The sequence below is a fragment of the Zootoca vivipara genome, chromosome 6 (genome assembly GCF_963506605.1).
Source record: "Zootoca vivipara chromosome 6, rZooViv1.1, whole genome shotgun sequence".
In the NCBI taxonomy this organism is placed as follows: Eukaryota; Metazoa; Chordata; class Lepidosauria; order Squamata; family Lacertidae; genus Zootoca; species Zootoca vivipara.
The window spans coordinates 38,820,163-38,844,765 of record NC_083281.1 but is presented as its reverse complement, the minus strand read 5'-3'; the positions used below and the strand labels follow the sequence as shown (position 1 = coordinate 38,844,765).

The following is a 24,603-nucleotide window of genomic DNA, read 5'->3' as shown; positions in this document are numbered from 1 at the left end:
ACTAGCAGAAAGTAATTTAATGAAATACTGTAAAATTGTATATTGTATTGAAAAATGTCAATAATGTGGTTGCTTACTAATAATATTCTTAGTATTTATATATTGCTGTTTCCAAGTTTAGATCCCATTATCCTTAGGATTATTTTTAGGCTTCAAAAATTTATTTACTGTTCCCCAATTTGAGAACTCTTTGCATTCCTCCAGAGTTCTATAAAATCAGTCGAAAAGCCCTGTAATGTAGGCCATTATAATTTCCCGCATACTGCAGATGGGGATTAAAGAGCAAATAAGAGTGGTTTGCTAGTGACTTGGGTTGAGGTAAATTAAATCCAGTGTTTCACACACAAAACTTCTTCTTTTCTTTCCTGCCAGGCAACGGTAGTCACCTGACTTAACCTTCAGTTTTCAAAGAGTCTTATCCTAGCCATAGAAAATGATCGAGCCTGGGCTTGGAGAAACATTTGGGGAGCGAATTCCCATCGTTGTGAGGTAACTGCTAATAGTACATTGTTGAGAGCCCTTGTTGTGTGGATATGGTACCCGATTTTTTTTTAAAAAATAAGGGGGTAGATATGAATGGCTGTTGTGGGCTGTGGAAAAGGGGGCTGTTTTGGACTGACTTTATTTTTTTGTTGTATTACATTTCTAATCCCATCTTTCATTGTGGAACCCAAGGTTGTAAAGACTAGCATTGCATATTGTGCTCAGAAGACAAAGGAAAGCTGGAGCAGTAGTATTACTGCTACTGATGACCCAGCCTACTTAAGGAAACAAGCCACTCCATTTTGCTCTGGCTTGATATAAACAGTATTTCTAGGACATTATTATTATTATTTGTGTTCTCGTTGGCTGTGGCCAGTTTAATGGAACACCCTTTAACTTTGTAGTAGTAACAATATTACCTTTAGCAATTGTAATAATGCTTCAGCATTTTTGGAGAGATCAGAGATGCACATACCCAGTAATCATTTCAGATTTCAAGGCCATTTTAAAAATCAGTTATAGGATATTGGGGGTACTATCTGCTTGCATTTTCCAGCAGTTGTTTTCTTGTAGCTTAAGTTTGCCAGGGTATTCCTCCTGTGATGGTGATTGCTAGTTGCTTTGTGGGGAGGGGATTCACGTTTTACACTAGAGCCTGGATTTCATGCATTGTGTAAATTATAGCAGGTAACTTAATGCTACGTCTCTACACCATCCCCATCCTAGCTCCTCTCATGCGTCTCTTTCTTCTTCTGAAATTAAACTTACACATGCATGCTCAACATTTGCCCCTTTTCTTCAGTCCCCCTCTGATTTTTTCCCATCTCCATTGTCGAAAGATAGGGCTAAAACAGACATGATGTGGAAAATCTGTGATCGGACCTCTACTTTTTATCACACTCAAAAGCGGGTGTGAGGAGCTCCTATTTCAGTTGCAGTTATGGTGCTGGGGGAGGAATTTAATCCTTCTGTACAGGAATGCTGCATAAATAGGTCTCAAAAGCTGTTTTTCACCTTGTAGCAATAAAAATCTTCCCTTCTCCCCAAGCTATGAAGCCTGTTGGGTGACCTTGGGTCAGTCACTATCATTTGGTCTAACCTACCTCATATGATGGTTGAGAGGATAAAATGAGAAGAAAATCTTGTACACCACCCTGAGCTTCTTGGAGGAAGGCCTAGGATAAAAGTGTTATGATTTCTTTTAAAGACACATGCAGCAGGAGCAAGCAGCAGCAGCAGCAGCAACAACAATTTATTACTTGCTTTTTATCCTAAGGTCACAGCAATTTAAGATACAGCATTGAAAACTTTTTAAAGCCAATTTTAATCCCAGTAATAGGGTGACAGTTGTAGTCTGAAACAAATGGAGGGCACCATGGGAAACATGGATGGGAGATTGCAGCTGCAGAAACTATAAACTCCAGTACGTTATTCAGATGTCTGTACGCCCTACTGATAATTCTGGACATGATTGTGGAGCCGCCTCTCAATGGTGAAATTATTTTGCTTTCTGTTGCCTGAAGTTCAGGTGCATGTGGTTGTCAATTATTGGCCCTGGTTGCCACGGTGTGAAGATAACTCCTAGAACTAGACCAGATTTGTCTGTGCCTGCTGACTGAACATAATGAAGTTTAAAGCTATCTTCTTTTTTATAGTAGTAGTAGTAGTAGTAGTAGTAAGTCAGATGCCATGGGGTTACTAGTTTAAAATAAGCTTTGTTAAGATCTTCTGGATCAAACTTTCTGCACATGCCTGTGAATTGCATTTCATTCTGCCACATGCAACCTTTGTAGTGAAGTGTAGAGTTTATATTGTGAATGAAAGTACACATATTGCTAAGAAATACCAATTATATTCAAAAATTAATAATTCTAAAGCAAAATACTTTGTTTAATTTTCCTTTATCTGCACATTCTAAATAGTTTAATGTCTATTAAATTAATAGTTTCTTTCAAGAAGCAAATGTTGCTGGAACCTTTTTATTTGCATCCCAATGTTCATTCATTCATTTTATTTGTATGTTGCTTTTCCACACACAAAATCATACTCAAAGCAGCTTACAACAGAGAAAACAGAAATACATTTCAAGCAAAAACTACAAAAACAATTTCATAATAACATAGTAAAGCAATGACATAGTAACAATTTCATAATAACATAGTACAACAATAGCAAACATACAAAAAGCCACATTTCAAGATTACGTAAACATGCAGCATCCAACAGCAAAAGTAACAACTATGTCATATTGGCTTCATGTACGTACTGATGTTGGGAATTTTGGTCCTCTGTTCTTAATTTACTTCGTGTTATATCATTGTTAAAAATTATGGTGCAAACTCAGATTCTATGAAGCTAGGAGGAAGGATGTTGGGAACTGTCATTCAGTAGTGATATTCTGTATCAATTTTCACAGTAATTTTTTACCCTTCAAGTGTAAAAAATCACTGTTAGTGTTGGGGGATAATTTTGTATATCACAAAACTACTGTCAGGGGGACTCCCTACAGGGAGCCTCCCCCCGTCATCCTGACCAGCACTTCGCCCAGCGAGAGCGGTAGCAGCGGGTCAGGCGGGGGGATTGAAGAGGGAAGCAGAATGGAGGAAAGGCACAGTGAGGTATCAGAGCCCCTGCACTGCCCAAGCCCACAGCTGGGGGAAGGAAGGCTCAGTGATGTGTCAGAGCCCCTGCACCGCACTAGCCCACAGCTGAAGGAGGGAGCGCAGCCGCTTCCGGCGCCCGAATTGAGGCGAGCGCCCAAACGTAGGGTGAGAGGGTGGCGTTTCAGGGTGCCCAAGCTATTATGCTGGCTCCGAAGCAGACGGGTGCCATTGCCGGATTCTGCGAGTGACTAGGAGGTCATGTTTTCTGCTATCTCTGCACTGTAAATAGTATGCATAATAAAACCCTTAAAGACAGAACGGACTGGAGCATCTTTACTTGGGAGTAGCCGCAACAATCCCCTGACAACTACATTGTTACCCTTGGCAGACAGACCAGATTGCCCTTGGTAGACAAGTCAACTCTCCTCTTTGCCATTGATACCTACTCAGTATGAAACCTACACATGCATGGGCTTATTTTAGGTGAGATATAGACTGGATGGGTTTGAAATGCTTAGTGTTGAAGCAAACTGCTTTGTGTCTTATTCTGCTCTGATGTTCTTTTGCTTTTTAGCAGCTTCTTGAGTTTATTGTTACTTTTTTTATTCAAATGTACTGTGGTGTATCACAAGGATGATTTTAAGGCCCAGTCATAATTCAGAATATACTGCAACTGTTTTAGAGATATGCTCAATATGACTAAGTGTGCTGCCTCAGTAGACTCAACACTAAGTATTTTTAACCAGACTTGAATATTATTCTTTTAGCATCTGGAGTAAAATACAAAGAAGAAAAAATGCCATCGAAGCAACAAAGAAAGCGACAGAAGAGACGTAGATACCGTACTACCTCCTCAAAAAGCTAAAAGGGGTGAGGAGAAATATTGCAGGGACCACACTTAAATCAGAGATACATCAGATAATAAACATAACAAATACAGCCAAAATTTAAAAATTAGGCTAATGTTACTAAAAGAAACGGGACAAAATGTGTCCTGAGGGGAAATAAGGTGTGGTCTAAAAAGCACCTATGATCAAAAGACAAAAAAGGGACAAGGGGAGGGAGAGCAGGGAGATAGATTTTTAAAGCTTTTCTTTTCTTTAAAAATGCCTCATACTTGGTGCCCCTTACTACAGTATAGCTAATGTTATGAGGAATTCTTTTGGATCTCTAAAATCAGTCACAACAAAATCTCAAATAAGGTTATATCTAAAACAATTTGTTACTCATACAGACAATTTAGCAGTGCAGATTAGCCAAGAGACGGATAAATTTTAGGTAGGCATTCTGAAAGACTAAAACAACTGTAAACTAGAGACATTATTTATCAGAGTTTTTATATACTGCCCACTCACATAAAATATCACAGTAATATATGCAAATACTATAACACATAAAATGCCATAAAACCATACAAAAGAATTACAATAATGTCTCATCTTAAAGAAGGAATTAAACAATTGAATTAAACAATTGAATAGTTTTTTATAGTATCTGAAGAAGTGTGCATGCACACGAAAGCTCATACCTATGACAAACTTAGTTGGTCTCTAAGGTGCTACTGGAAGGAATTTTTTTATTTTTTGTTTCTTTATAGTGATTACTGTCATCACTGTAAATTATTTTTATGAATTATGTTCTCAGTAACAAAAACAGAAGTAGCTTTACTAGAAAACTGAATCCAGATGAGCTCATGTATTACCCCTCAAAATACAGAAAATGATTTGTGTACAGAAATATAGTCTGTACTTTATTGTGCAGAAGGCCACAAAACTCCATGATGATTCTGAGCTGGCTCACACATAATGCTAAGCCAGACTGTGCTTAACATTAATGCATGTGCATGCAGGCTCCTGGAGAGGAGATTGTGAGCACTTTGCTGCTCCTCTGGTCCTGCTGCTGATCTGCTGTGAGCTAAGCTATGGTTTGGCTTAGCAGCTTCAAACTTGGGCTCCTGGTTTGCCTCATGCTAGACAAATTGTGAGCTGTAAGCAAAGTTCTTAGTTTTACAGCTTTCTAGAGAAGAAAAACTATGAGCCTAAGTTTAGACAACATGCTATAAGACAAACTCTGGCAGTGCAGCAGCAAGAAAGGAGTGCCATCATGATTGTGATCTCTCAGTCACACTTAGACATGTACACTAAGACATAGTCTGGCTTAGCATTACATGTGAACCATCTTAGGTGATTTGGTTAAATATTGTTGATGAAAAATATATAAAATGCTTGGTTCTGTTCATGATTGTAGAACTGAAAAATTGAAAAAAGAACACTCGAGTCAGTGCTATCACAGAGTTCAGTGTAATGATCATTCTTTGATGTTGAAGAATGTTCAGCATACACTATTTACATTTTGCTAGAAGATCAGTAATTAGTACAGGAAAGAGAGATAAAATTAAGGACTTCATTACCTATGAGCTGAGCCCAAAGATAAACCTAAGCTCATATTGTCAGTCAAAGAAGCTTGTGAGAAATGCAAAGTTCTGTTGAGTTTAGTGCTCAATCCTTTAGTATTGCTCACATGATAAGTCTTATGTGGGAATTAGTGTTCACAAAATATTGGATCTAATCAAGTTAAGGTAAAGGTAATGGGACCCCTGACTGTTAGTTCCAGTCGTGGACGACTCTGGGGGTTGTGGCACTCATCTCACTTTATTGGCCAAGGGAGCCAGTGTTTGTCCACAGACAGCTTCCAGGTCATGTGGCCAGCATGGCTAAGTCACTTCTGGCAAACCAGAGCAGTGTGCGGAAACACCGTTTACCTTCCTGCCGGAGCAGTACCTATTTATCTACTTGCACTTTGACGTGCTTTCAAACTGCTAGGTTGGCAGGAGCAGGGACCGAGCAACGGGAGCCCACCCCATTACAAGACTAGAATTCAAGCAGATTTGGAAAGTATAATGCTCACAATGTGTTGTACCAGAGACAAAAGTGAACTGTAGAGCAGGGGTCTGCAACCTAAGGCCCATGGGCCACAAGCGGCCCATGGGGGTTGTTTACCCCCGCTGCCCGCTCGTTCGGCTCCTGTGCGCAGTGCTAAACCGGCGCGGAGCAGAGTGAGGAACCACCTTCTGCGATGCTGGCCGGCTTCCCATTGGCTGCAGGAAGCTCCTGCAACCAATGGGAAGCTGCGCACACCTCCTCCACGCCGGAAGGAGTGCCGGAAATAGCCTTTGCGCATGCATGCCCGCACACTCATTCTGGCCCACCATGGCGTCTGCGGGACCATGAACTGGCCCAAGCCACAAAAACTTTGCCAACCCCTGCTGTAGAGCAAAGGGATGGAGCAACTCCCTCCCCTATGAAGATGGGTTACATTTATAGCTTTTTAACTAAAGAAAATAGGTGAGGGTGGGGACACAATTGATTCGTATGAGAACATACATGGATGGTGGATAGGGAAATACTTTTCTCCTTCTCATAATGCCAGAACCAACTTCATCTAGTAAAGCTGAATATTGGAAGATTCCAGTTAGACAAAAGCAAACTTGTTCACACATTGCATAGATTCCTGAATTTGTTTTCATATAAGGTAGTGACAGTCCCCAACATGGATTGCATTAAAAGAGAATTAGGACAATTTCATGGAGGAGAATGCTATGAGTGGCTCCTAGCCACAATGGTTATGTCCTACTTCCACTATTGGAGGCACTTCCACTGTTGGAGGCAGTACATCTCTGAATTCCTGTTTCAGGGTGTCATAAGTGAGGAGAGTGCTATTGCATCAGTGTCCTGCTTATGGCCTTCCCTTAGGCATCTGGTTGGCTACTGTGAAAACAGTTTGATCCAGATGGGCCTTTGGCCTGATCCAGCAAGGCTCTTCTTATACTCAGTACAGCATTGGTGTTGTGATTATCCTGTATGCTGCTTTATGCTCCCAGTGGAGCATGGATGAAGGTTTGAAAGTTAGGTCTTGACACTGCTGCCTTTCTACAGAGCCTCATTAAGCCTTTACTACTTTTAATCGTAGATGAAATTAGCATTGTGTCTAATACGTTTGCTTTTATTCATCTACAATTACAAGAAATTGGCCTGGCTCCCCTGAATTTCTGATATTGCATCTGAATGCACCTGGTCTTTCTGAAAGATTTTTGACAGCTGAAAGTCTGACAAACCCCAAGGTATCACAAAGATTTAATCTCCTTATTACTGGCCACTGTACGCTTAGAAGTTGCTCAAAACGGGAAAGCCCTAGATGGGCCCTCCAAAGAGAGATGGTGGTCAAGAATATGGGATATTGCTCTTTCAGAACACGCAAGTTACCATCATGCAGTGATTAAGGGTTTGGCAAAACATGATAACTTTGACATCTGGTTTCTGTTTATTAGCTTTATTAAGAAATACAATGCTGGTTATTGTTACCCAATGACTCATGGTTTATGTTGGAATGGCTATTTTTTGTTAATTTCGTTATGGTAGGTGTCTCACAGTGTTAAGTTTCAATACATCACACCCTTGCTGTAATTGTAAATCTGCTGGCTGCTAAACCTCTTGTTACCTGTTATACTGTTTACAATAAAATCAATAAAAATACAAATACAAAAAATAGAATGTCACTTTATGACCTGCATTTTTATCATGGTTTGTTTTCTGGCAACAAACTAGCATGAGAAACCATGGCTTGTTTAAACTATGGGTTAATGCTCTGTCTGAATCCACTTGTCTTGTTTACCTGTTGTTTATTAGGACACCCCACCCCATATGCTTGCTAAGCTACAGAGAGATCAGCAGCTGGAAAACAAAGCAAGCTCTGGGGAAACAAGCCATAAATTGTTTACTTATCTGTGAGACATATTTCCTGAAGAAACCATGATTGGTTTCCCCAGCTATGGCTTTGCCTCGAATGTGAACTTAGCCATTGTAATGATGACGAATAATGTTTTATTGGCTGGTATCGTTTTTGGAGACATGCTGCAAAAGAGCAATCCTTTCTTTTGAACATTAACAAGTGGAGCCATAACACAAGTGACTTCAATATCTGATGTTTCTTCATCTGTGATTGAAGAATTAACAATGTCTGTCAGACAGAGTTAAGATGAATATGTTAGGTTGTTGGATAGGTACATGAGGGTAGGTAAATTGACTTTGGAATACAAAGTAAAATCGGACCAGAGATTTGATTTTTGTACAGACATATAAAGAGAGCAGGAGATAGTTTTTGTCTTATTAATAAATGAAGATCCTTTTACCCTGTGTTAATGACAACTTTGAAGGAATGTGGTCAATTCAATCAAATGATATTAAGTAGAGACCAAAAAAATACACAGTTAAAAAACAGCAATAGATGTTTTACAGTCCTAATATTTCACAATATAACTGAAAAAATGAATCAGAAATTAATGTTAATTGGAAGATGATGTTCCTAGAACTGTAGATTTAGAGACTATTCTCAAAGTGTACATAAATTCCTATGTTATGTTCAGGAGAAATTGACACACTGAAAGAAAATAAGTTAACAGTGCTATGGGAGACACTGCAGGTTTGAAATATAAAAACCAAAACATGAGTGTATATTCCTTGACCAATATGACAGAGTATTTCCTGACTAATGTTATCTGTTAAGAGCAGAGAATAGTCAAATTTAAAAATACCACAACACAAAATTATATGCAGGACTGAAGTTTTCATTAATGAGAGAAACACATGTTATGAGGAAACAGTTTCTTCTCACAATGTCATATTATGATCATGTTGTGTCCCAATTAATTTCCCTAGGCTCTAAAGCTTTTCTCTCTGTTCCACTGCTGTGCCTTGTGAAAATCTGATCTTACCCACTGAATTGAAGCTCGGTTAAGCAGAATCTCTTCAAATCTGATCAGATCCGATTCAGCGGGTAAGATTAATACAGTCAAAATACGGGCCAAGTGAAAGTGTGGTTAAACTTTTTCTGTTATAATATTTTCTACTTTGCTTGTACACATAGCTAGTTGTAGTCGTCGCTTGTACATTTTACAGTGTGTTCTAGTTTGCTAACACTTGTATTGCTTCTAGTTACAGGTAGGTAGCCGTGTTGGTCTGAGTCGAAGCAAAATAAGAAAATTCCTTAGTAGCACCTTAAAGACCAACTAAGTTTATATTTTGGTATGAGCTTTCGTGTGCATGCACACTTCGTGTGCATGCTAGCACTTATACTGCTGGTCTAACTTGAGACCCTGTGAGTGCCTTTTAGAGGGGAAGAAGCACTGGTCTACAAATCCACTGAAATGTGAATAATTAGGCCGCTACATTCCCCACCTGCCAGTGTAACTCTTTGGGTAGATTATTTTCAAAAATGCTTTGACATTTTTAATTACCAGAAACCATTGTTATGGCACTAGGAAACACAGCTACAAGTACCACACCATAACAGTACCATTCTCAACCCTACTACGTTAGAGGCAGCAATGCAGGCAGGGTGGTGTTGCGTACCTGGCTTCCCAACTGTGAGTCTCACTTACGCTTACTGGGAGGATGAGGTGTGCATAGTTTGATGCAGGTGCAACAACAGGAACAGCAGATTGGCTCCATACTGAGCTCTTCCTGCCTTCACCCTCTCCCTCTTGGTAAACAGCAGTAGTGCTCAGCATTGGAAAGCCAGGTTTGTAACACTACTTTGCCTGCACCATACCATCAAACACAGCTGATCAGAGGAGAAACATCTCTCACTGTTTAGCTATTGTTAAACAGAGAAACCACCTCTCCTCTCAGCTACTGAAACAAACAAGGAACTGGCATTTGTCAACTCCTAGGATTCCTCTAGTAAAATACACTAAGGTTCAGAAACTTCATTTGGAATCACAGGACCAGGTTGATGTGGGTATTCTCTTTGGTTCCATTCTCCCCATTTCGATATGGACCTGAAAAACCATAGGAAAATGTGGGTGCATAGAGAAATGTAAGAAAACAAAATTTCTGACAATCCTGCATTGTTACTAATCACAGGGCATGGGGTGGGGCGTCTGTAAACTTCCAATTTCTGAACTTTGTTGAGGGTGCACCAACATGAAATAGCATTATCTCTTAAACCACCAGGTTTTTTAAATCATTGGATTATCAACAGTTGCTAAATATTTTCATGTTGTGAATGAATATATTTTGTTTGGTTAATCCTTAATTATACCTTTCTGTATAAAATAAGACAGTCTTGGTAGGAATAGACATTCTGTTTCTTTCATTTGTGTAGAAGGCTGAATTGTAAGATAACTGCATTATAAAGTTGTGAGTTTTTGCATTGGGAATTTGGTAACTGGGAGAGGAAAATACTTGTCTCCTATCATGTATTCTTGTGTTTTATATTGTTAACTGCCCTGTGATTCTTGGATGAAAGAGCGGCATAGAAATTTAACAAATAGATAAATAAATGAAAAATTATGTGACTAAACCAGAATAATTTCCTTTTCTCTTTGCAGTATGAAGACAAAGCTGATGCAGTTTTTGGGAGTATAGCAGAAAAACGTAAGTGCTTCTTTTATTTGTTTATTTACAAAAGATTCCTTCCTCCTCAGAAACTCCTTTCTTTATGAGTTAAAAGTTTATGTCTCTTTCTTAAAAGATTCCAGAATCACATATATTAAGTAAAATAGAAACATCGTCACCTGACCCCCCATCTCCCCCCATCTACTTCTATTCCCCTCTTTCTTCCCAATGTCTCAACAAATGAAACCGATTTGTAAAAATGTTACAAGAGACATTGCATATATTTCTGTAAATCAATAAAATCTTTAATAATAAAAATAAATAATAATTATAATATTCCAGAATCCCAGTTCCAGATGGCTTAAGTCCAGTCACTAAGTGGTGGGGTTGTAAGTAACAAAAAATATTCCAGATCATTAGCTAATAACCCAGTTTGGTAGCTGCTACATGTATTTGAAATCTCTGATACTGACACCTTGCAAAACCATTGAGGGGATGCATTCTCCACCCATCTGCAGTAATTGTGACAATTCCTGATAACCCCACAGAGAGCTCTAAAATTGTGGAACAGTGCAAATTAAGAGTAGTGAGAACTAGGACGTCTGGTGAATCAGTGTAAGTAGCTGTATGTTGGGGACACAAACACACACTGACCACATGTAGGCTGGCTGTATGTACCAAAGAAAGCTATCTTAAGGTCTTGGCACAAAGCTTTCTAAAATTGTCAAATAGTGTGCAGCCTTAAATGTAAAATGAGTGCCCCATTTTGGTTGTTATACTAGTTCATGGTCAAGTCTTAAGGGTGCAGCATAAATTGTGGTTTGACCCTCGCTTGTTTCAATGAACTCTAGTTTATGTTTACTACAGTCTGTACTTTTTGGACGTAACAGCAAATTGTTGGGGCAAGGGTGGGGAGGAAGACTGGAACCAGGAATTTTCTAGAATGGTAAGAACATTGTTAATTGTTTCTTCTCAGCGTACTGGAACTTTGAGTCCTCCAAAGAAGTTGATCAGCAGTGTGTTCATGACAGATTAAGGACATTATTCCATCTCCTAAAGTCTAATAAATATATTGGGGCACACATAAATATTTTATTAAGTCTCCTTCCCGCTTTCACATCCGGTCACAAGACTGCAAAAAGTAACTTTTGAAATACAAAACATCAAAATTACAAACTGTGATATCCAGCTGAAAGCCCAAAACAATATCCTCATCCTTATATTTGCTTCCATATTGTAAATATGTTGGTTTTTGGAAAGCATCTGATTCTTCTTCCTTCTCCAGGTGGTGAGCTTGTACCTACAGAAATGTCTGAGAAAACTGTTCACAACCTAACCCCTGCCTTCGATAGCATACCGTACAGAATGCAGAATCGAACAGGATCTACAAACTCCTTGCTGGTTGACAGTGATTACTTCTTGAACTCTGGGGATCTTACAGGGATTCCTATTGTTGGGAGTGACAATGAGGATGAGCAAACTTTTCCTGCAAAGGATAGCCTCCCTTTGCGCCCTGAGGATACTCGGGGAGATATGAGGAGGGTTCGGGATCATGCTGTGGACAATGAGAAAGACACACAGATGCAAAATGTGATTCAGAAAGACCTCTCTTCCCCTTTCGACAAAGGGCCCTCTGTATTTAAGTCTGTTCGGAAAGATTTTAGCATAGGAAGAGATGATGCTAAAGATATTTTTTTGACTAAGGAGAAAGACAGAGAAGGACCTTTTCAGGAGCATGACAAACGATTGGAAAAAATGCCGAAGGAAATGGATTCCAGATTGAAAAGCAGTTTCCTTGATAAATCAGGTAACACTTTGTTTGCTAAGGTTAAGCGGAGAGCAAATCTTAGGGTTTAGGTTAAACTTAATGAGTTTCTGCTTATTTCAGTGAAACATCTTCAAGGAAATTCCCAGTGGGTTACACACCATGGGACAGATCTTAATGGCACTCAGATTCTGCTGCCTCACTACTGCCTCATGGATAGCTGCATTTGGTTGATATACTCGGTTCCATCCACTTTTGAAAAAACTGATGAACAAAATAGTACTGCAGTGGTGGGGACTTCTGGACTGCAGACTTAATTAGACCTGGCAGGGGTTCTAATTTGGCCTCTGAGTCCATTTCCCCCCAAACCATGCTGACCAGTCTTACACCTGATGACATAATGTGGGCAGCTAAGTATTTTGCTGCAAAGGAACATTTTAAAAAAAACTTTAACACGTGCTCCCAATTGTTCCTTGACAGGTGGGGTTCACTGATAGTGCTGTTCAACTGATTAGTGCTGACAGTGAGTGAAGTTGTTACATGATGTTGGTTGACCGCCCACCAGTGGGTGGAGAAATGAGAAGATCAGGATCGGGCCTGCCAGCCGAATGCAGTTCCCCACCCCTGCATTGTTGCAGTAGTCCACGGGTTGCAGAGAATTGCTTTCCAAAGGGATGCTAATTGAATATGTTTTTCCCTAGTTACTAATCAAGTGGATGAAACATTACGGACACAGCTGGCACCACAAACACCAGAAACTAACTTCAGGGTAAGTTGTGGGCCTTTATTTGATTGGCATATCAAAGTGCATATTTTTGGAATAGGAATATTGTAGAGATTTTGTCGTGCTGCTGCTGAACCCTCTGCTAATAGTTGGCTAAGCTGCCATAGTGTCACAGAACAGTGGAGCTAGTTGAAGGGTCCTGGACTGTCATTCGGTGAGCTGCTCTGATCTTATATGGGGCAAAGTAGAAGAGCCTAGGAAAGAGAGAAGCAGCAAGGGTCTAGGAAAGGCAAGTGTAAGAGAGAGAAAGTGGACTAAGGAATGGGGGAGAGGAGTTTATAGGTCAGGAAACTTAGAAGATGTTTCCTGACCTAGAAACTCAGGGTAACAAGGACAAGAGGAGAGGTCATGGGGAAAGCTGCCGGAGAAGAGAAAAACTGGGAAAGTGAACTGTAGCTAATTTCAGAGGTAAATGGGGAAATTGTCTCCCAAATGTGTATGCTGCTGAAGTTACTGTTCTTGTGCGCTAGGAGTCTAGCTACCTGTTTGCTAATAAGGAATCGGTTGGTCAAGAGCTGGGGAATTCCTATGCACCAAATATTAGAATTAAGGAAGAGCCTTTGGACAATGACTACGATAAAGCTATTGCACCTCAGCAGGGGCTGCTGAACAAAATTAAGGATGAACCAGATAATACTGAGGTAAGATGGGACATAAACTGCCTAGCCTTGACCTGTCTCCCTGTGTTATAAGTGCAGCTGCTGGGTTGAAGCTGTATGGTGAAGATATTGAGTGGTAGTAGGGATGGGGTTGCATCTCCGTTCTTAGCTCTTTGGATGCTTTTATGGTTGCCTTCAGAATCCCTCTTTCATGGAAAAGTCTGCAGTATCTTGGATGCATGTATAAGTGGGGCAGGGGCATGGAGGAGAGTAAAAGTAGGAATGGAGTTTGGTGAGCCATTCTTATCAAAGGTGGCTGACATCGGCACACTGCATAGGGAAAGTGATCTGTCATGGCATCCAGCCCAAGGGAGGATTGTTTTATTATACATCACCTTGAGATGTTTATTTTATATTTATTTTAATTTCTATACCGCTTTACATTTTAAATAAAAATCTCAAAGCGGTTTACAGCATATTAAATCAATAAAATAATAGCCGGATGATGTTCCTCCGGCCTCACGAGGAGCCTCTTCAGCAGGGCTGGTAAGTCTGGGCCTTGCAAAAGGTGATTAGTAAGTGAATTGTTAATTACTAATACTATTGTACTGGAGTTAGGGCACAATTATTCCAAATGTAGCCCAGGATTTATACGATCGATTGAGTACTGCTGATCACAGTGGCTGGAATTTTACCTGTAGCTGTTTTGTTTCAGGAATATGGCCAGCAGCCAAAAACTCAGGAAGGGGAACTGAAGATCAGTGCTGTGTTTTCAGTCAGTGGCAGCCCTCTTGGTAAGGAAAAGGGTTGCGCTTGCCCCTCCTGTTCTTCAGATGGCTATGCCATCCTTCAGCAATGCTTCCAGGGAAAATTAAAAAAGCAAGATAAATAACAGAAATCAAAAGAGAATTTTTAAATAAATTAAAAGCCTAGGGACATTTTAAAAAGGTGTTGCAAAAAAAAAGTTTTATAATTTGTTAACAGCTGCTAGATTAGTGATAGCACAGACATGGGAATCTATTGAATCCTCTGCAGAAGAGGATTGGGTGCAGACAGTTTGGGATTTATTAATTGTGGATAAGTCGCTCAGCACAGAAAATCAGGACTCAGAAAGGGAGACAGAAAACTGATAGTTTAATGGAGCATTGGTGGCCAGTAATTTGACTTCTCCCTGTTCACAAGTCCAGTTTCCAAAGTAGTACATAACTATATACTAATTGCCTTGGAAGACCAACTAAGTTTATATTTTGGTATGAGCTTTCGTGTGCATGCACACTTCTTCAGATATCTGAAGTATCTGAAGAAGTGTGCATGCACACGAAAGCTCATACCAAAATATAAACTTAGTTGGTCTTTAAGGTGCTACTGAAGGAATTTTTTTATTTTGCTTCGACTCAGACCAACACGGCTACCTACCTGTGCCTTGGAAGAATTGGCTTTCTGTATTTTGTTTGAGCAATTGGAGCAGAAGGGTAATAGTAGTGATTTTTTTATTTTATATAGGGAAGGAGGCAGAGTTCTGTTTTGTGTATTATCAGTTATTAAGGTCAGTAATATATTACAAAAAAGCATCATTGGCCCCAGGCAAACTTGTCTGGGGAGGGACTTCTAAAAATGAGGTGGGACAACCAAGAAGCTCCACCCCCCCTCCGGTCACCACCTGCTTCTTCTCAGGTGAAGGTGGAGCACCCGGAGGAGAGCCTCTGAAGATGACCTCAATAGCAGCATATCTCTTCCCTCTTTTCTTGGTAAGCTCCACAGCTGACTTCCAATTTCCCACCTAACACACCATCCTCTGGCATGAACAAACTGCTTCCTTCAGTCCCGAGTACGGCTGTTCGGGTTTCCTGTTCAGGCTGTAAGAAGATCCTACAGAAGGGGCAAACAGCCTATCAGAGGAAAGGCTCCACTCAGCTCTTCTGCTCCACACTGTGCCTCACGGGATATACTGTACCAGTCACACGACCACCAGCTTCTTCCAAGAAAACCTGTTCCAGCTGCTCAAAGTAAGGGCTCTGAGGCTTTGAAATGTGCAACATATCATTCTGAATCGTTTGTGGGGAGTTTAGAAGGCGTTGTGTCAAGTACATGTTATCCCACACTTCCCTTTGCTGCAGAAAGTCCACTTTGGGTGGGGTGGGGGGGAGAGGTTTGTTGCATAAGAGCACCAACTCAGTTTTGTAACTTGGATTTGCTGGTATGTGATTGAATTTCACCCCAAAGGTAGTGACAGTCTGGAAGCACCCATGTACTCAAGTCTAGGAAAATAAAATACTTGCAAAGCAGACTTTTGACACTGACGATCAGCAGAAGGAATGGAAAAAATCTTAGCCATTTTTGCTTTTTATTTTATTTTTTGTGAAAAGGGAAAGAAACATAGCACTAATATTATTAGTTTGTAAACAGCCCTGGGAATATAATTTGAAGGGACGCAGGTGGCGTTGTGGTCTAAACCACTGAGCCTCTTGGGCTTCCCAATCAGAAGGTCAGTGGTTTGAACTTGCATGATGGTGGTGAGCTCCCGTTGCTCTGTCCCAGCTTCTGCCAACCCAGCAGTTCAAAAGTACACCAGTGCAAGTAAATAGGTACCGCTGCAGCGGGGAAGGTAAAAGGCGTTTCCATGCACTCTGGTTTCCGTCACAAAGCAGTTTAGTCCTTCTGGCCACATGACCTGGAAAGCTGTTTGCGGACAAATGCCGGCTCCCTTGGCCTGAAGCGAGATGAGTGCCACCCCCCCATAGTTTCCTTTGACTGGACTTAACCGTCAAGAGAATATATATATACCGTGTTTCTCATATTATAAGACACGTCTTATATTTATTTTTTCCTCAAAAAAACACACCATGGCTTATTTTCAAGGGATGTCTTATTTTTTTCCTCCTCCTCCTGCCGCGGCCGGCACTGCTGCTGCGCCTATCACTATGTCTTATTTTCGGGGTATGGCTTATATTCCTTGAATGCTTAAAATCCTGCTATGGCTTATTTTATGGGTATGTCTTAAAATATGAGAAACAGGGTAGCAAGTGAGTGTGTGTGCGCGTACACACACACACACACGCTATATATATCTCCTCTTGATCAATTTTGAAGACATTTTCTGGTTGTGGGAGTGTTAATACAGAGCTTGTACATCCCTGGAAGTACCCGCGAAGTAACTGAAGCTTGCCCTGGGTTTACTTCTGTGATTCAGATGCAGTCAGGGCAGGTCACACTCATTGGTACCAGTTGCTCCATTTGTAAAGTGGAACATGCTAGCTAGACAGATCACAACCACTATGCTGACCATTGGTGTTGTAGAGAACCTCACTGGTCTGTGGAGGGTGTAAATTTGTGGTTGTGAAAGTTGAACACCTGATTCCTTCGTCTTTCAAAACCGTCTAGGGACATTCTGAATCCAAAGGATGTGATTACCGCTCAGTTTGACAACACTAACTCCAGCAAGGACTTCTGCAGCCAGTCGTGTCTATCCATGTACGAGCTGAAAAGGAAGCCTGTTGTCACCATTCACACAAACAGTATTTCCACCAAGTGCAGCATGTGCCAGAAGAATGCAGTGGTAACTGAATTTGCAAACCCTTTTTCTAAATGTTTGGTGGGTCAGGATGCCAGGTGATTAGTGAATCGGCTTTGGGTGTGGGAAAAGCCACATTCAGTGCTCACTCAGCCATAAAGCTCTGCATATTGCTTTCATCAAATCACTAGTTTGTCTAACTTCATTGGTTGGTTTCCAAGTTGCTAATTATAAAGAGCACTTTGGACACCTGCAAGTGTGAGGGCGATGGCAGGTGAGGGCAGTTATAGCCACCATGGAATAGAATCCAGTTCCAAAGAAGAGACCTATTTTCTGAAGTTTTGGAGTTTGCTGTCACAAGTATGCAGATGGCATTCTCCTCTTATCACTTGCATCTTGAACCAAGGAGGCCATTGAATTTCTGAGACAGTGTCTGGAATCAGTAATGGGTTGGGATGTGAGCAAGCAAGCTGGGATGGGGAATGCTGTGCTAGAGTCTACTTCTTGGATATAGTATTGTTTCCCACTCTCGCCCCCAAGTTTCTACTGCATCATTCCAGTGGAATTCTCCTGAATCACTGAAATTATTTGCCTTTGTGGTTCAGAAAAGCAAAAATGGGTTTGCTCGGTTGCTTAATTTTTAATCAGAATTCACGATGAAACAAAACTTTTAGCAAGTCTGGTAAGTTACTTCATTTGGGGATCTTAGAATATTGATTTTAATTTTCATGACAAATAATCTGATGCCTATCGTAAGTATAATTCACTCACAATGCTTAGTGTTTCTGTTGTGAACCACCCTGAGATCTATGGATGGAGGGTAGTATACAAATTAAGCAAGTAAATTATAAGAAAACTCAAAATTTGCAAGATGCAAAATTTACTTGCCTGGATTGCCAGTTTTTAAACACTTCTGTAAGTCTATCTTGTTTAATTAAAAAAATCAAAATCAAAAGGGGTTGGTAGGTGGGAGGGTGGAAATGCTGTAATCCACTAGATTTTTTAAAATGCATAATTAATTTGAGAGAAAGAAAGCCTTGGAATACTCCCATGTAATGGCTTTTTTGCTCCCTCAGATTCGGCATGAAGTGAATTACCAGAACGTTGTGCACAAACTCTGCAGTGATGCCTGCTTCTCCAAGTTCCGCTCAGCAAACAACTTGACCATGAATTGCTGTGAGAACTGTGGGGGTTACTGTTACAGTGCCTCAGGCCAGTGCCACATGCTTCAGATCGAGGGGCAGTCCAAAAAGTTTTGCAGTTCAACGTGTGTCACTGCATACAAACAGGTCTGTGCTTTGTTTCTTTGGTTCCTGGTGTGTGTTGCTTTTACTGTTTTAAATCATTATTTTAATGCACACTAGGCTTGCATGGAGCCTCAACCCTACCACTAATAATATGAAACTAGTTTTATAGTTCTGTCTGTGGAGAGCAGCCAGATAGGGGAGGCGAGAGAATGCTTTAAAATTTTTTTTTAAGATTTCTTGAATTACAAAGGTGTGTGCAGTCGCTCATATTTTAACATGTATCATTTTTGCAAATCAGTTTCATTTGTTAAGACACTAAGAAGAAAGAGGGAAACCGAGGTAGATAGGGGCTGGGAGGGTGGATGGGGGAGGGGAGACGAGGGAATGCTTTTAACATAAAGGCCAGAATTCTACTTTCCTGTCTATTGAGACAAGGGGAAAATTTGAGAGAACCTGTACTGGGCAGGAAAGGGGAGCTTACCACCAGTTGTTTTTATTTCTCCGGGCCAGATGGGTATTGGCCATACTGCACAGGTGAACAGCAGCTCTAGGTACAGGGGAGAGAATTTTGAACTCTAAACCTGCTGCAGGATCTTCCTCTCACAAAGTGACTTTCCTGGGAAAGTCTTAGAAACCTGGAAACCTGAGTCTTAGTCAGCCATGTAGTTCAGCCCCTTGAAGCAAATTGGGGCTGTTCTTGTTTCCTATTGTAAAAGATACTGTTGCAAGTCTGTGAGTCTTTACTTTGGCATCTTTGACTCTTTTTTGGAAACCACTTGAAGATGTTTTATGTATAGTGAGCAGTGTGTAAATTGACTTAGTAAATAAATACTAAGCTCACTTCTGTTTTGTGTATGTGACACACCTATTTCTTTCACCTGCAAGTGAGCTATGTGGGCAAGTTAACACTGTCTGCTCTCAGAAGGGGAAAAAAATCTGTTGTTCCTCTTTCTACAGAAGTCAGCAAAAATCACTCCCTGCGCACTGTGTAAATCTCTGAGATCTTCAGCTGAGATGATTGAAAGCACAAATAATGTGGGGAAAACAGAGCTCTTTTGTTCTGTGAACTGCTTGTCAGCACACAGAGTTAAAATGGTCACATCTTCAGGTAAATGTTGTGTTGTCCTTTTCATATATACATTTTCTGAAAGCAAGAGACCTTAAAGCACATTAACTTTCTTACACTATGATTTTTCTGTTATGTTTGTCTTTCTCTCTGGCAGGTGTCCAGGTTCAGTGTAACAGCTGTAAGACCTCAGCCATCCCTCAGTATCACCTCGCTATGTCAGATGGCAGCATACGCAATTTTTGCAGCTATAGCTGCGTGGTGGCTTTTCAGGTATGTCCTGTTTTCCAGTTTAGTTACTCAGTGGGCTTGTCAGATGTGCTAGTCTCATTCCCCTTCCTGGACTTGTGGCCATTGCCAATCTTTCCTTGGGCATACTCCCTCTCCTTTTGACCCCTAGCTTCTCCATTGCTATGTTTCATCCTGATAAGAGTGCTAATACAGTTAATAGACATAGTGCAGAGATGTGCCAGTTTAATTATAATAATCATCATAATAATTATATAATATTTAATGTAAGAATTGCTTGCTATGAAGGATCTTGAGGTGGTTTCATAATATGCACACCTGCATACACACACAGAGTAAGCTCTCAACTTGCACATATTTAACTTGCACATAATTTTATGCGCTTGGCATTTAAAAAAAAGTAGAAAGGGGGTGGGCAATGCATATACAGTATAAAACCAATGCATATACAGTATAAAAACAATTTCAAATCCAACATGGATTCCAACTAGGATAAAACTTCTCCACTTTGAAGGCTTGTTGAAAGAGGGAAAACTTCAACAGGTACCAAAAAGACAATGGAGATGGTATAACACTGGTATAACCCCAGACTTCTGTGTCTTCATTTGTTCTCCATGATTCTCTTTTCTGAGATCAGTTTCCCAAGAATTAAGAGTTCTGTTTTCCACAGATGGAGAACAATTTAAAGGAAAGAAAAGCATGGACACTTGGGATAGGTTGGCTGTGGGGCAGAGAATTGGGGTGGTGGGGTGTACCTCCAGAGATTAGCAGGCTGCTATTGCAATCCTTATTAAAATTGCTAGCTCCTCCCTGGAATTTTGAAAAGGTGACCCTACGCTAGGAACCTCTCAAACTTGGCAGAAAATCCTGTTGATGTAAGGTTTTTCCATCCCGTTGCTTTAACAGAACTTGTTCAACAAGCCTGCAGGAATGAACTCGTCAGTGGTGCCCTTGTCACAGGGCCAAGTGATTGTCAGTATCCCCTCAGGAGCCACGGTTTCAGCAGCAGGCAGCACTACCTCCACGGTTTCCCCCAGCTCAGTCAGCAGCTCGGCCGCAGCTGGTCTCCAGAGACTCGCCGCTCAGTCCCAGCAAGTTACCTTTGCCCGCACTGTCGTCAAACTCAAGTGTCAACACTGTAGCCGCCTGTTTGCAACCAAGCCTGAACTGCTCGATTACAGGGTAATTGGCACCTGCCAGTTGTTGTTGTTCACAGACCTCTTGAAGCCGGACACGTGGGTGCTCTAATTGTGGACCAGATGCCCAGTGACAGGCAAGGCTGTGTGTATTCCATGCTTAATAATTAGTTTTAAAATACACTGCGCCAAGGAAAGCTGACATTTGAGACTTGTATACAAAATGCAAAGTGGGCTGATTTGCACTGTATCCCCTTTTGTATATTTTTTCGACGATTATTTTTTGGGGCAAATTGATTCAGCCATGTCTTTGAGTTCTGAGATTTTAGCAGATATTGGCCCACACACTTTTGAGCGTATCTTTACCTCCACAAGATGTAGAAAGTTGTTATTTTTCTTATATGAATCTATATTTTCTGCATTTTTTTGAATTTACATTCACTACCAGCATTGGCACCAGACCTCAGGGGACTCTTGGCACATTTTGATACTCCTCCCTGTCCCCCACTTTTGAAAAAAAAAAAGACTTTAAATGACAGCAGCAGCAGTAGCAGCTTCTCTGTCACCAAGGTAGCCAAGAGAATGCCCATGCCTCAACCATAGTCACTAGAAAGATTTTTTCAATGTAGATTAAAAAAATATTAATATAAAAATATTAAGCTTTGACAAACTGCAGTGATGACAGAGGCAGTGCCTGGCATTAAGATGTTGGCCCTGAGAGTTCTAGGCTCTGAGAAGAAGATCCCCTTGGTTCTTAGAGCCTAGAAAAGGTAGAGTTACGTATAGTGGTCACCAGCCAGGTTTCATGACAGACAGACAGCAGGTTGGGCCAATGAGGGACTCTTCTGAGTTCTGGGGCCTCAGCCAGGGCCCAGATTGACTTCCCACTGGTGCCAGACCTGCTCACTATTCTACTCTAGGCTTTTCTCACACTTCTGTGGGATGGTGGCTTTTTACTCAGCCCCAATTTGCATTTAATGGAAGTGGGCAAATTTGCATTCCCACTGAAGAAGGATGAGGTGGCATGTGCTCTCCTGAATCAGCCAGGCATTGGAGGCTTCAGTTTGACCAAAGTGTTTTTGCTTAATTGCAGGGCAAAATGTTCCAGTTCTGTGGCAAGACCTGCTGCGACGAGTATAAGAAGATAAATTGTGTCATGTCGATGTGTGAATACTGCAAGATTGAGAAGATTATCAAAGAGACTGTGCGATTCTCAGGCATTGACAAGTCATTCTGTAGTGAGGGTAAGAAGAGACAGATCTGGATTGTGTATTTCGAACTTCAGTCCCAAAGTATTTTGTTCCAAGACCATGGAGCTTCCTATTGCCACAGGAACAGGTCTCTATTGAGGATTTAGCAATCCTCAATCCCAAAATATGAATTTGAGGTTACATTTTGGCAAGGGTTGTAAAACCACAATGTTTGGGATCTAAATTTATCTAATTCATTGAGGAGCTATTCTGTTAATTACAAGGGCAAAATAGCCTGTTGCTTATTCTTAAGTCAATATGTCACAAAGTAGCCTTTAGGCAGTAGCCATATATTACTACTTGTGGCTGCTTTGTTCACAAGGGATGTCTGTGCTGGCTGTTATTTGTGTATATTGTCCTACTTTGAGAACTGGAGTAGAGGTGGAAATCTTACTTGATTGCTGTTTGTTCTCTTGTGCTGTTCCAGGCTGCAAGCTGCTGTATAAGCACGACTTAGCCAAACGTTGGGGGAACCACTGTAAGATGTGTAGCTACTGTTTGCAGACATCTCCCAAGCTGGTTCAGAATCATTTTGGGGGCAAGGTGGAGGAGTTTTGTTCAGAAGACTGCATGTCAAAATTCACAGTTTTGTTTTATCAGGTAAGCTGCTCTGGAGTTCAAACATGTCTTTCAAATTAAAATTCTAGATAGACAGCAAGTCTCTTGTGTGAGATCTGTTGTACAGATGTATTGAGTTTGGATGTGGGGTTTCATTGCTTGCTTCAGCCTTATTGGTGGGCCTCAAAGCAATCTCCAGTTCCTTAATTCCTTACATAAGCTGTTTAACATCCACACGAAGCTACTGAGTGGAGTTATCCATAGTTCTGGAGTACATTGTCAGCAATATGCTGATGAAACACAGCTCTACTCCTTTACATCTGCAGGGATGGCAGTGGATGTGCTGGACCGATGGTCTTGCCTTGGTAATGGACTGGATAAGAGCCAACAAACTGAAGCTCAATCCAGATGAAACTGCAGCACTGTTAGTGGGTGGTTTCCTAGACTGGATGGATGGGAGGCTGCCTGCTCTTGATGGGGCTACAATCCCTCTGAAGGAGTGGGTATGTAGCTTGGGGGTACTTCTGGATCCTTTGCTGTCACTTGATGCTTAGGTGACCTCAGTGACATGGAGGCCATATGTTATTTGTGTCAGTAGGATTGTTCACAGGATGCAAACCAACTACGATAACAAAGTCATTTGAGAAAAGCAGTCAGACATGTATGAACAATATTTTTTTAACTGTTTAAAAATAACAATATGCACATTGTACTCTCTTTTTCTCTTCTTTGTAGATGTCCAAATGTGACAGCTGCAAAAGGCAGGGCAAACTTGGCGAGTCCTTGAAATGGCGAGGGGAAATTAAGCATTTTTGCAACTTGCTTTGCATTTTGATGTTTTGCAATCAGCAGTGTGCATCAGATCCACCTCCACCTCCACCTCCTCCACCGCCGCCACCCCCACCCCCACCTCAGAACAATACAGGTAAAAGAAGGCCTGCTGCTATTATGGGTGCCAGGGAAGCTGTTGGGATGTCAGCTACAGTCAAATCCCATATCAATGAGTGTAGCATGCCCAGGGGTGCTTCCTTTGTGTTTCTTTCAACTGAACAGCAGAGTGGACTTGAATCTAGCTGGACTAGGCTGGTGATAGGAACAGATTGCAGCCAATACTCCTCTAGTGAAGGAGAATCCATCACCTCCCAATGGAGGCTTTTCCACTGTTGAACAGCTTTTACTGTCAGAAAGTTCTTCCTGATGTTTAGTTGGTATCTCCTTTCTTGTAACTTGAAACCATTGGTTTGGGTCCTAGCCTCTGGAGCAGGAGAAAACAAACTTACTCCATCTTCCATTTGACAGCCCTTTATATATTTGAAGGTGCCTACCATCTCTCATCAGTCTCCTCTTTACCAGGCTAAACATGCCCAATTCCCTTAAACATTCCTTATAAAGCTTGGTTTCCAGACCTTTGATCATCTTGGTGAACCCTGCACATGTTCCAGCTTGTTCATATCTTTCTTAAATTGTAGTGCCCAGAACTGGACACAGTACTCCAGGTGTGGTCTAAAAAGCAGGACTATTACTTCCCTTGATTGGGACAGTATGCTATTTCTAGGCAGGTGTGTGTAGGATTGCAGCCATAATGGTATTTTGTATTCTTCTGAACAAAAAGAAGACTCATATCCTGGATAAAATCATCTAGTCCTGGCATAAAGTCATATCTGCTCAAAGTTCCCTTTTTCCAAACTTGTTGTTGTTGTTTAGTCGTTTAGTCGTGTCCGACTCTATAGCTATAGCTTAGGGCCCCACTGTCTTGGGGGCCCCCAAAAAATTAAAGGGGAAAAAAGTGGGTGTACATTTCCAAAATATAAGCTATAAAACAAATAAGCTATGTGCAAATGGTTTTAGATACCTGTTGTTGTTGTTGTTTAGTCGTGTCTGACTCTTCGTGACCCCATGGACCAGAGCACGCCAGGCACTCCTGTCTTCCACTGCCTCCCGCAGTTTGGTCAAACTCA

The 24,603-nt window shown here is 41.1% G+C and overlaps 1 protein-coding gene across 11 annotated transcripts in view; it reads left to right on the top strand.

The window, feature by feature from the left end:
- The window catches only part of ZMYM4 (zinc finger MYM-type containing 4), a 49,845-nt gene that overhangs the window by 9,984 nt on the left and 15,258 nt on the right, over positions 1-24,603 (top strand). For 5 of the 11 annotated variants that reach the window (XM_035120503.2, XM_035120506.2, XM_035120504.2 and 2 more), the window contains 16 exons: positions 373-489; positions 8,801-8,918; positions 10,474-10,519; positions 11,766-12,287; positions 12,947-13,014; positions 13,500-13,670; positions 14,344-14,422; positions 15,382-15,634; positions 17,010-17,184; positions 18,216-18,428; positions 19,344-19,494; positions 19,610-19,725; positions 20,608-20,883; positions 21,931-22,081; positions 22,515-22,687; positions 23,381-23,570. In XM_035120503.2, the coding sequence (XP_034976394.2) occupies positions 11,789-12,287; positions 12,947-13,014; positions 13,500-13,670; positions 14,344-14,422; positions 15,382-15,634; positions 17,010-17,184; positions 18,216-18,428; positions 19,344-19,494; positions 19,610-19,725; positions 20,608-20,883; positions 21,931-22,081; positions 22,515-22,687; positions 23,381-23,570 (2,515 nt within the window). In that variant the 5' untranslated portion in view covers positions 373-489; positions 8,801-8,918; positions 10,474-10,519; positions 11,766-11,788. The other 6 variants (XM_035120509.2, XM_035120511.2, XM_060275823.1 and 3 more) reach the window with 5 other exon arrangements.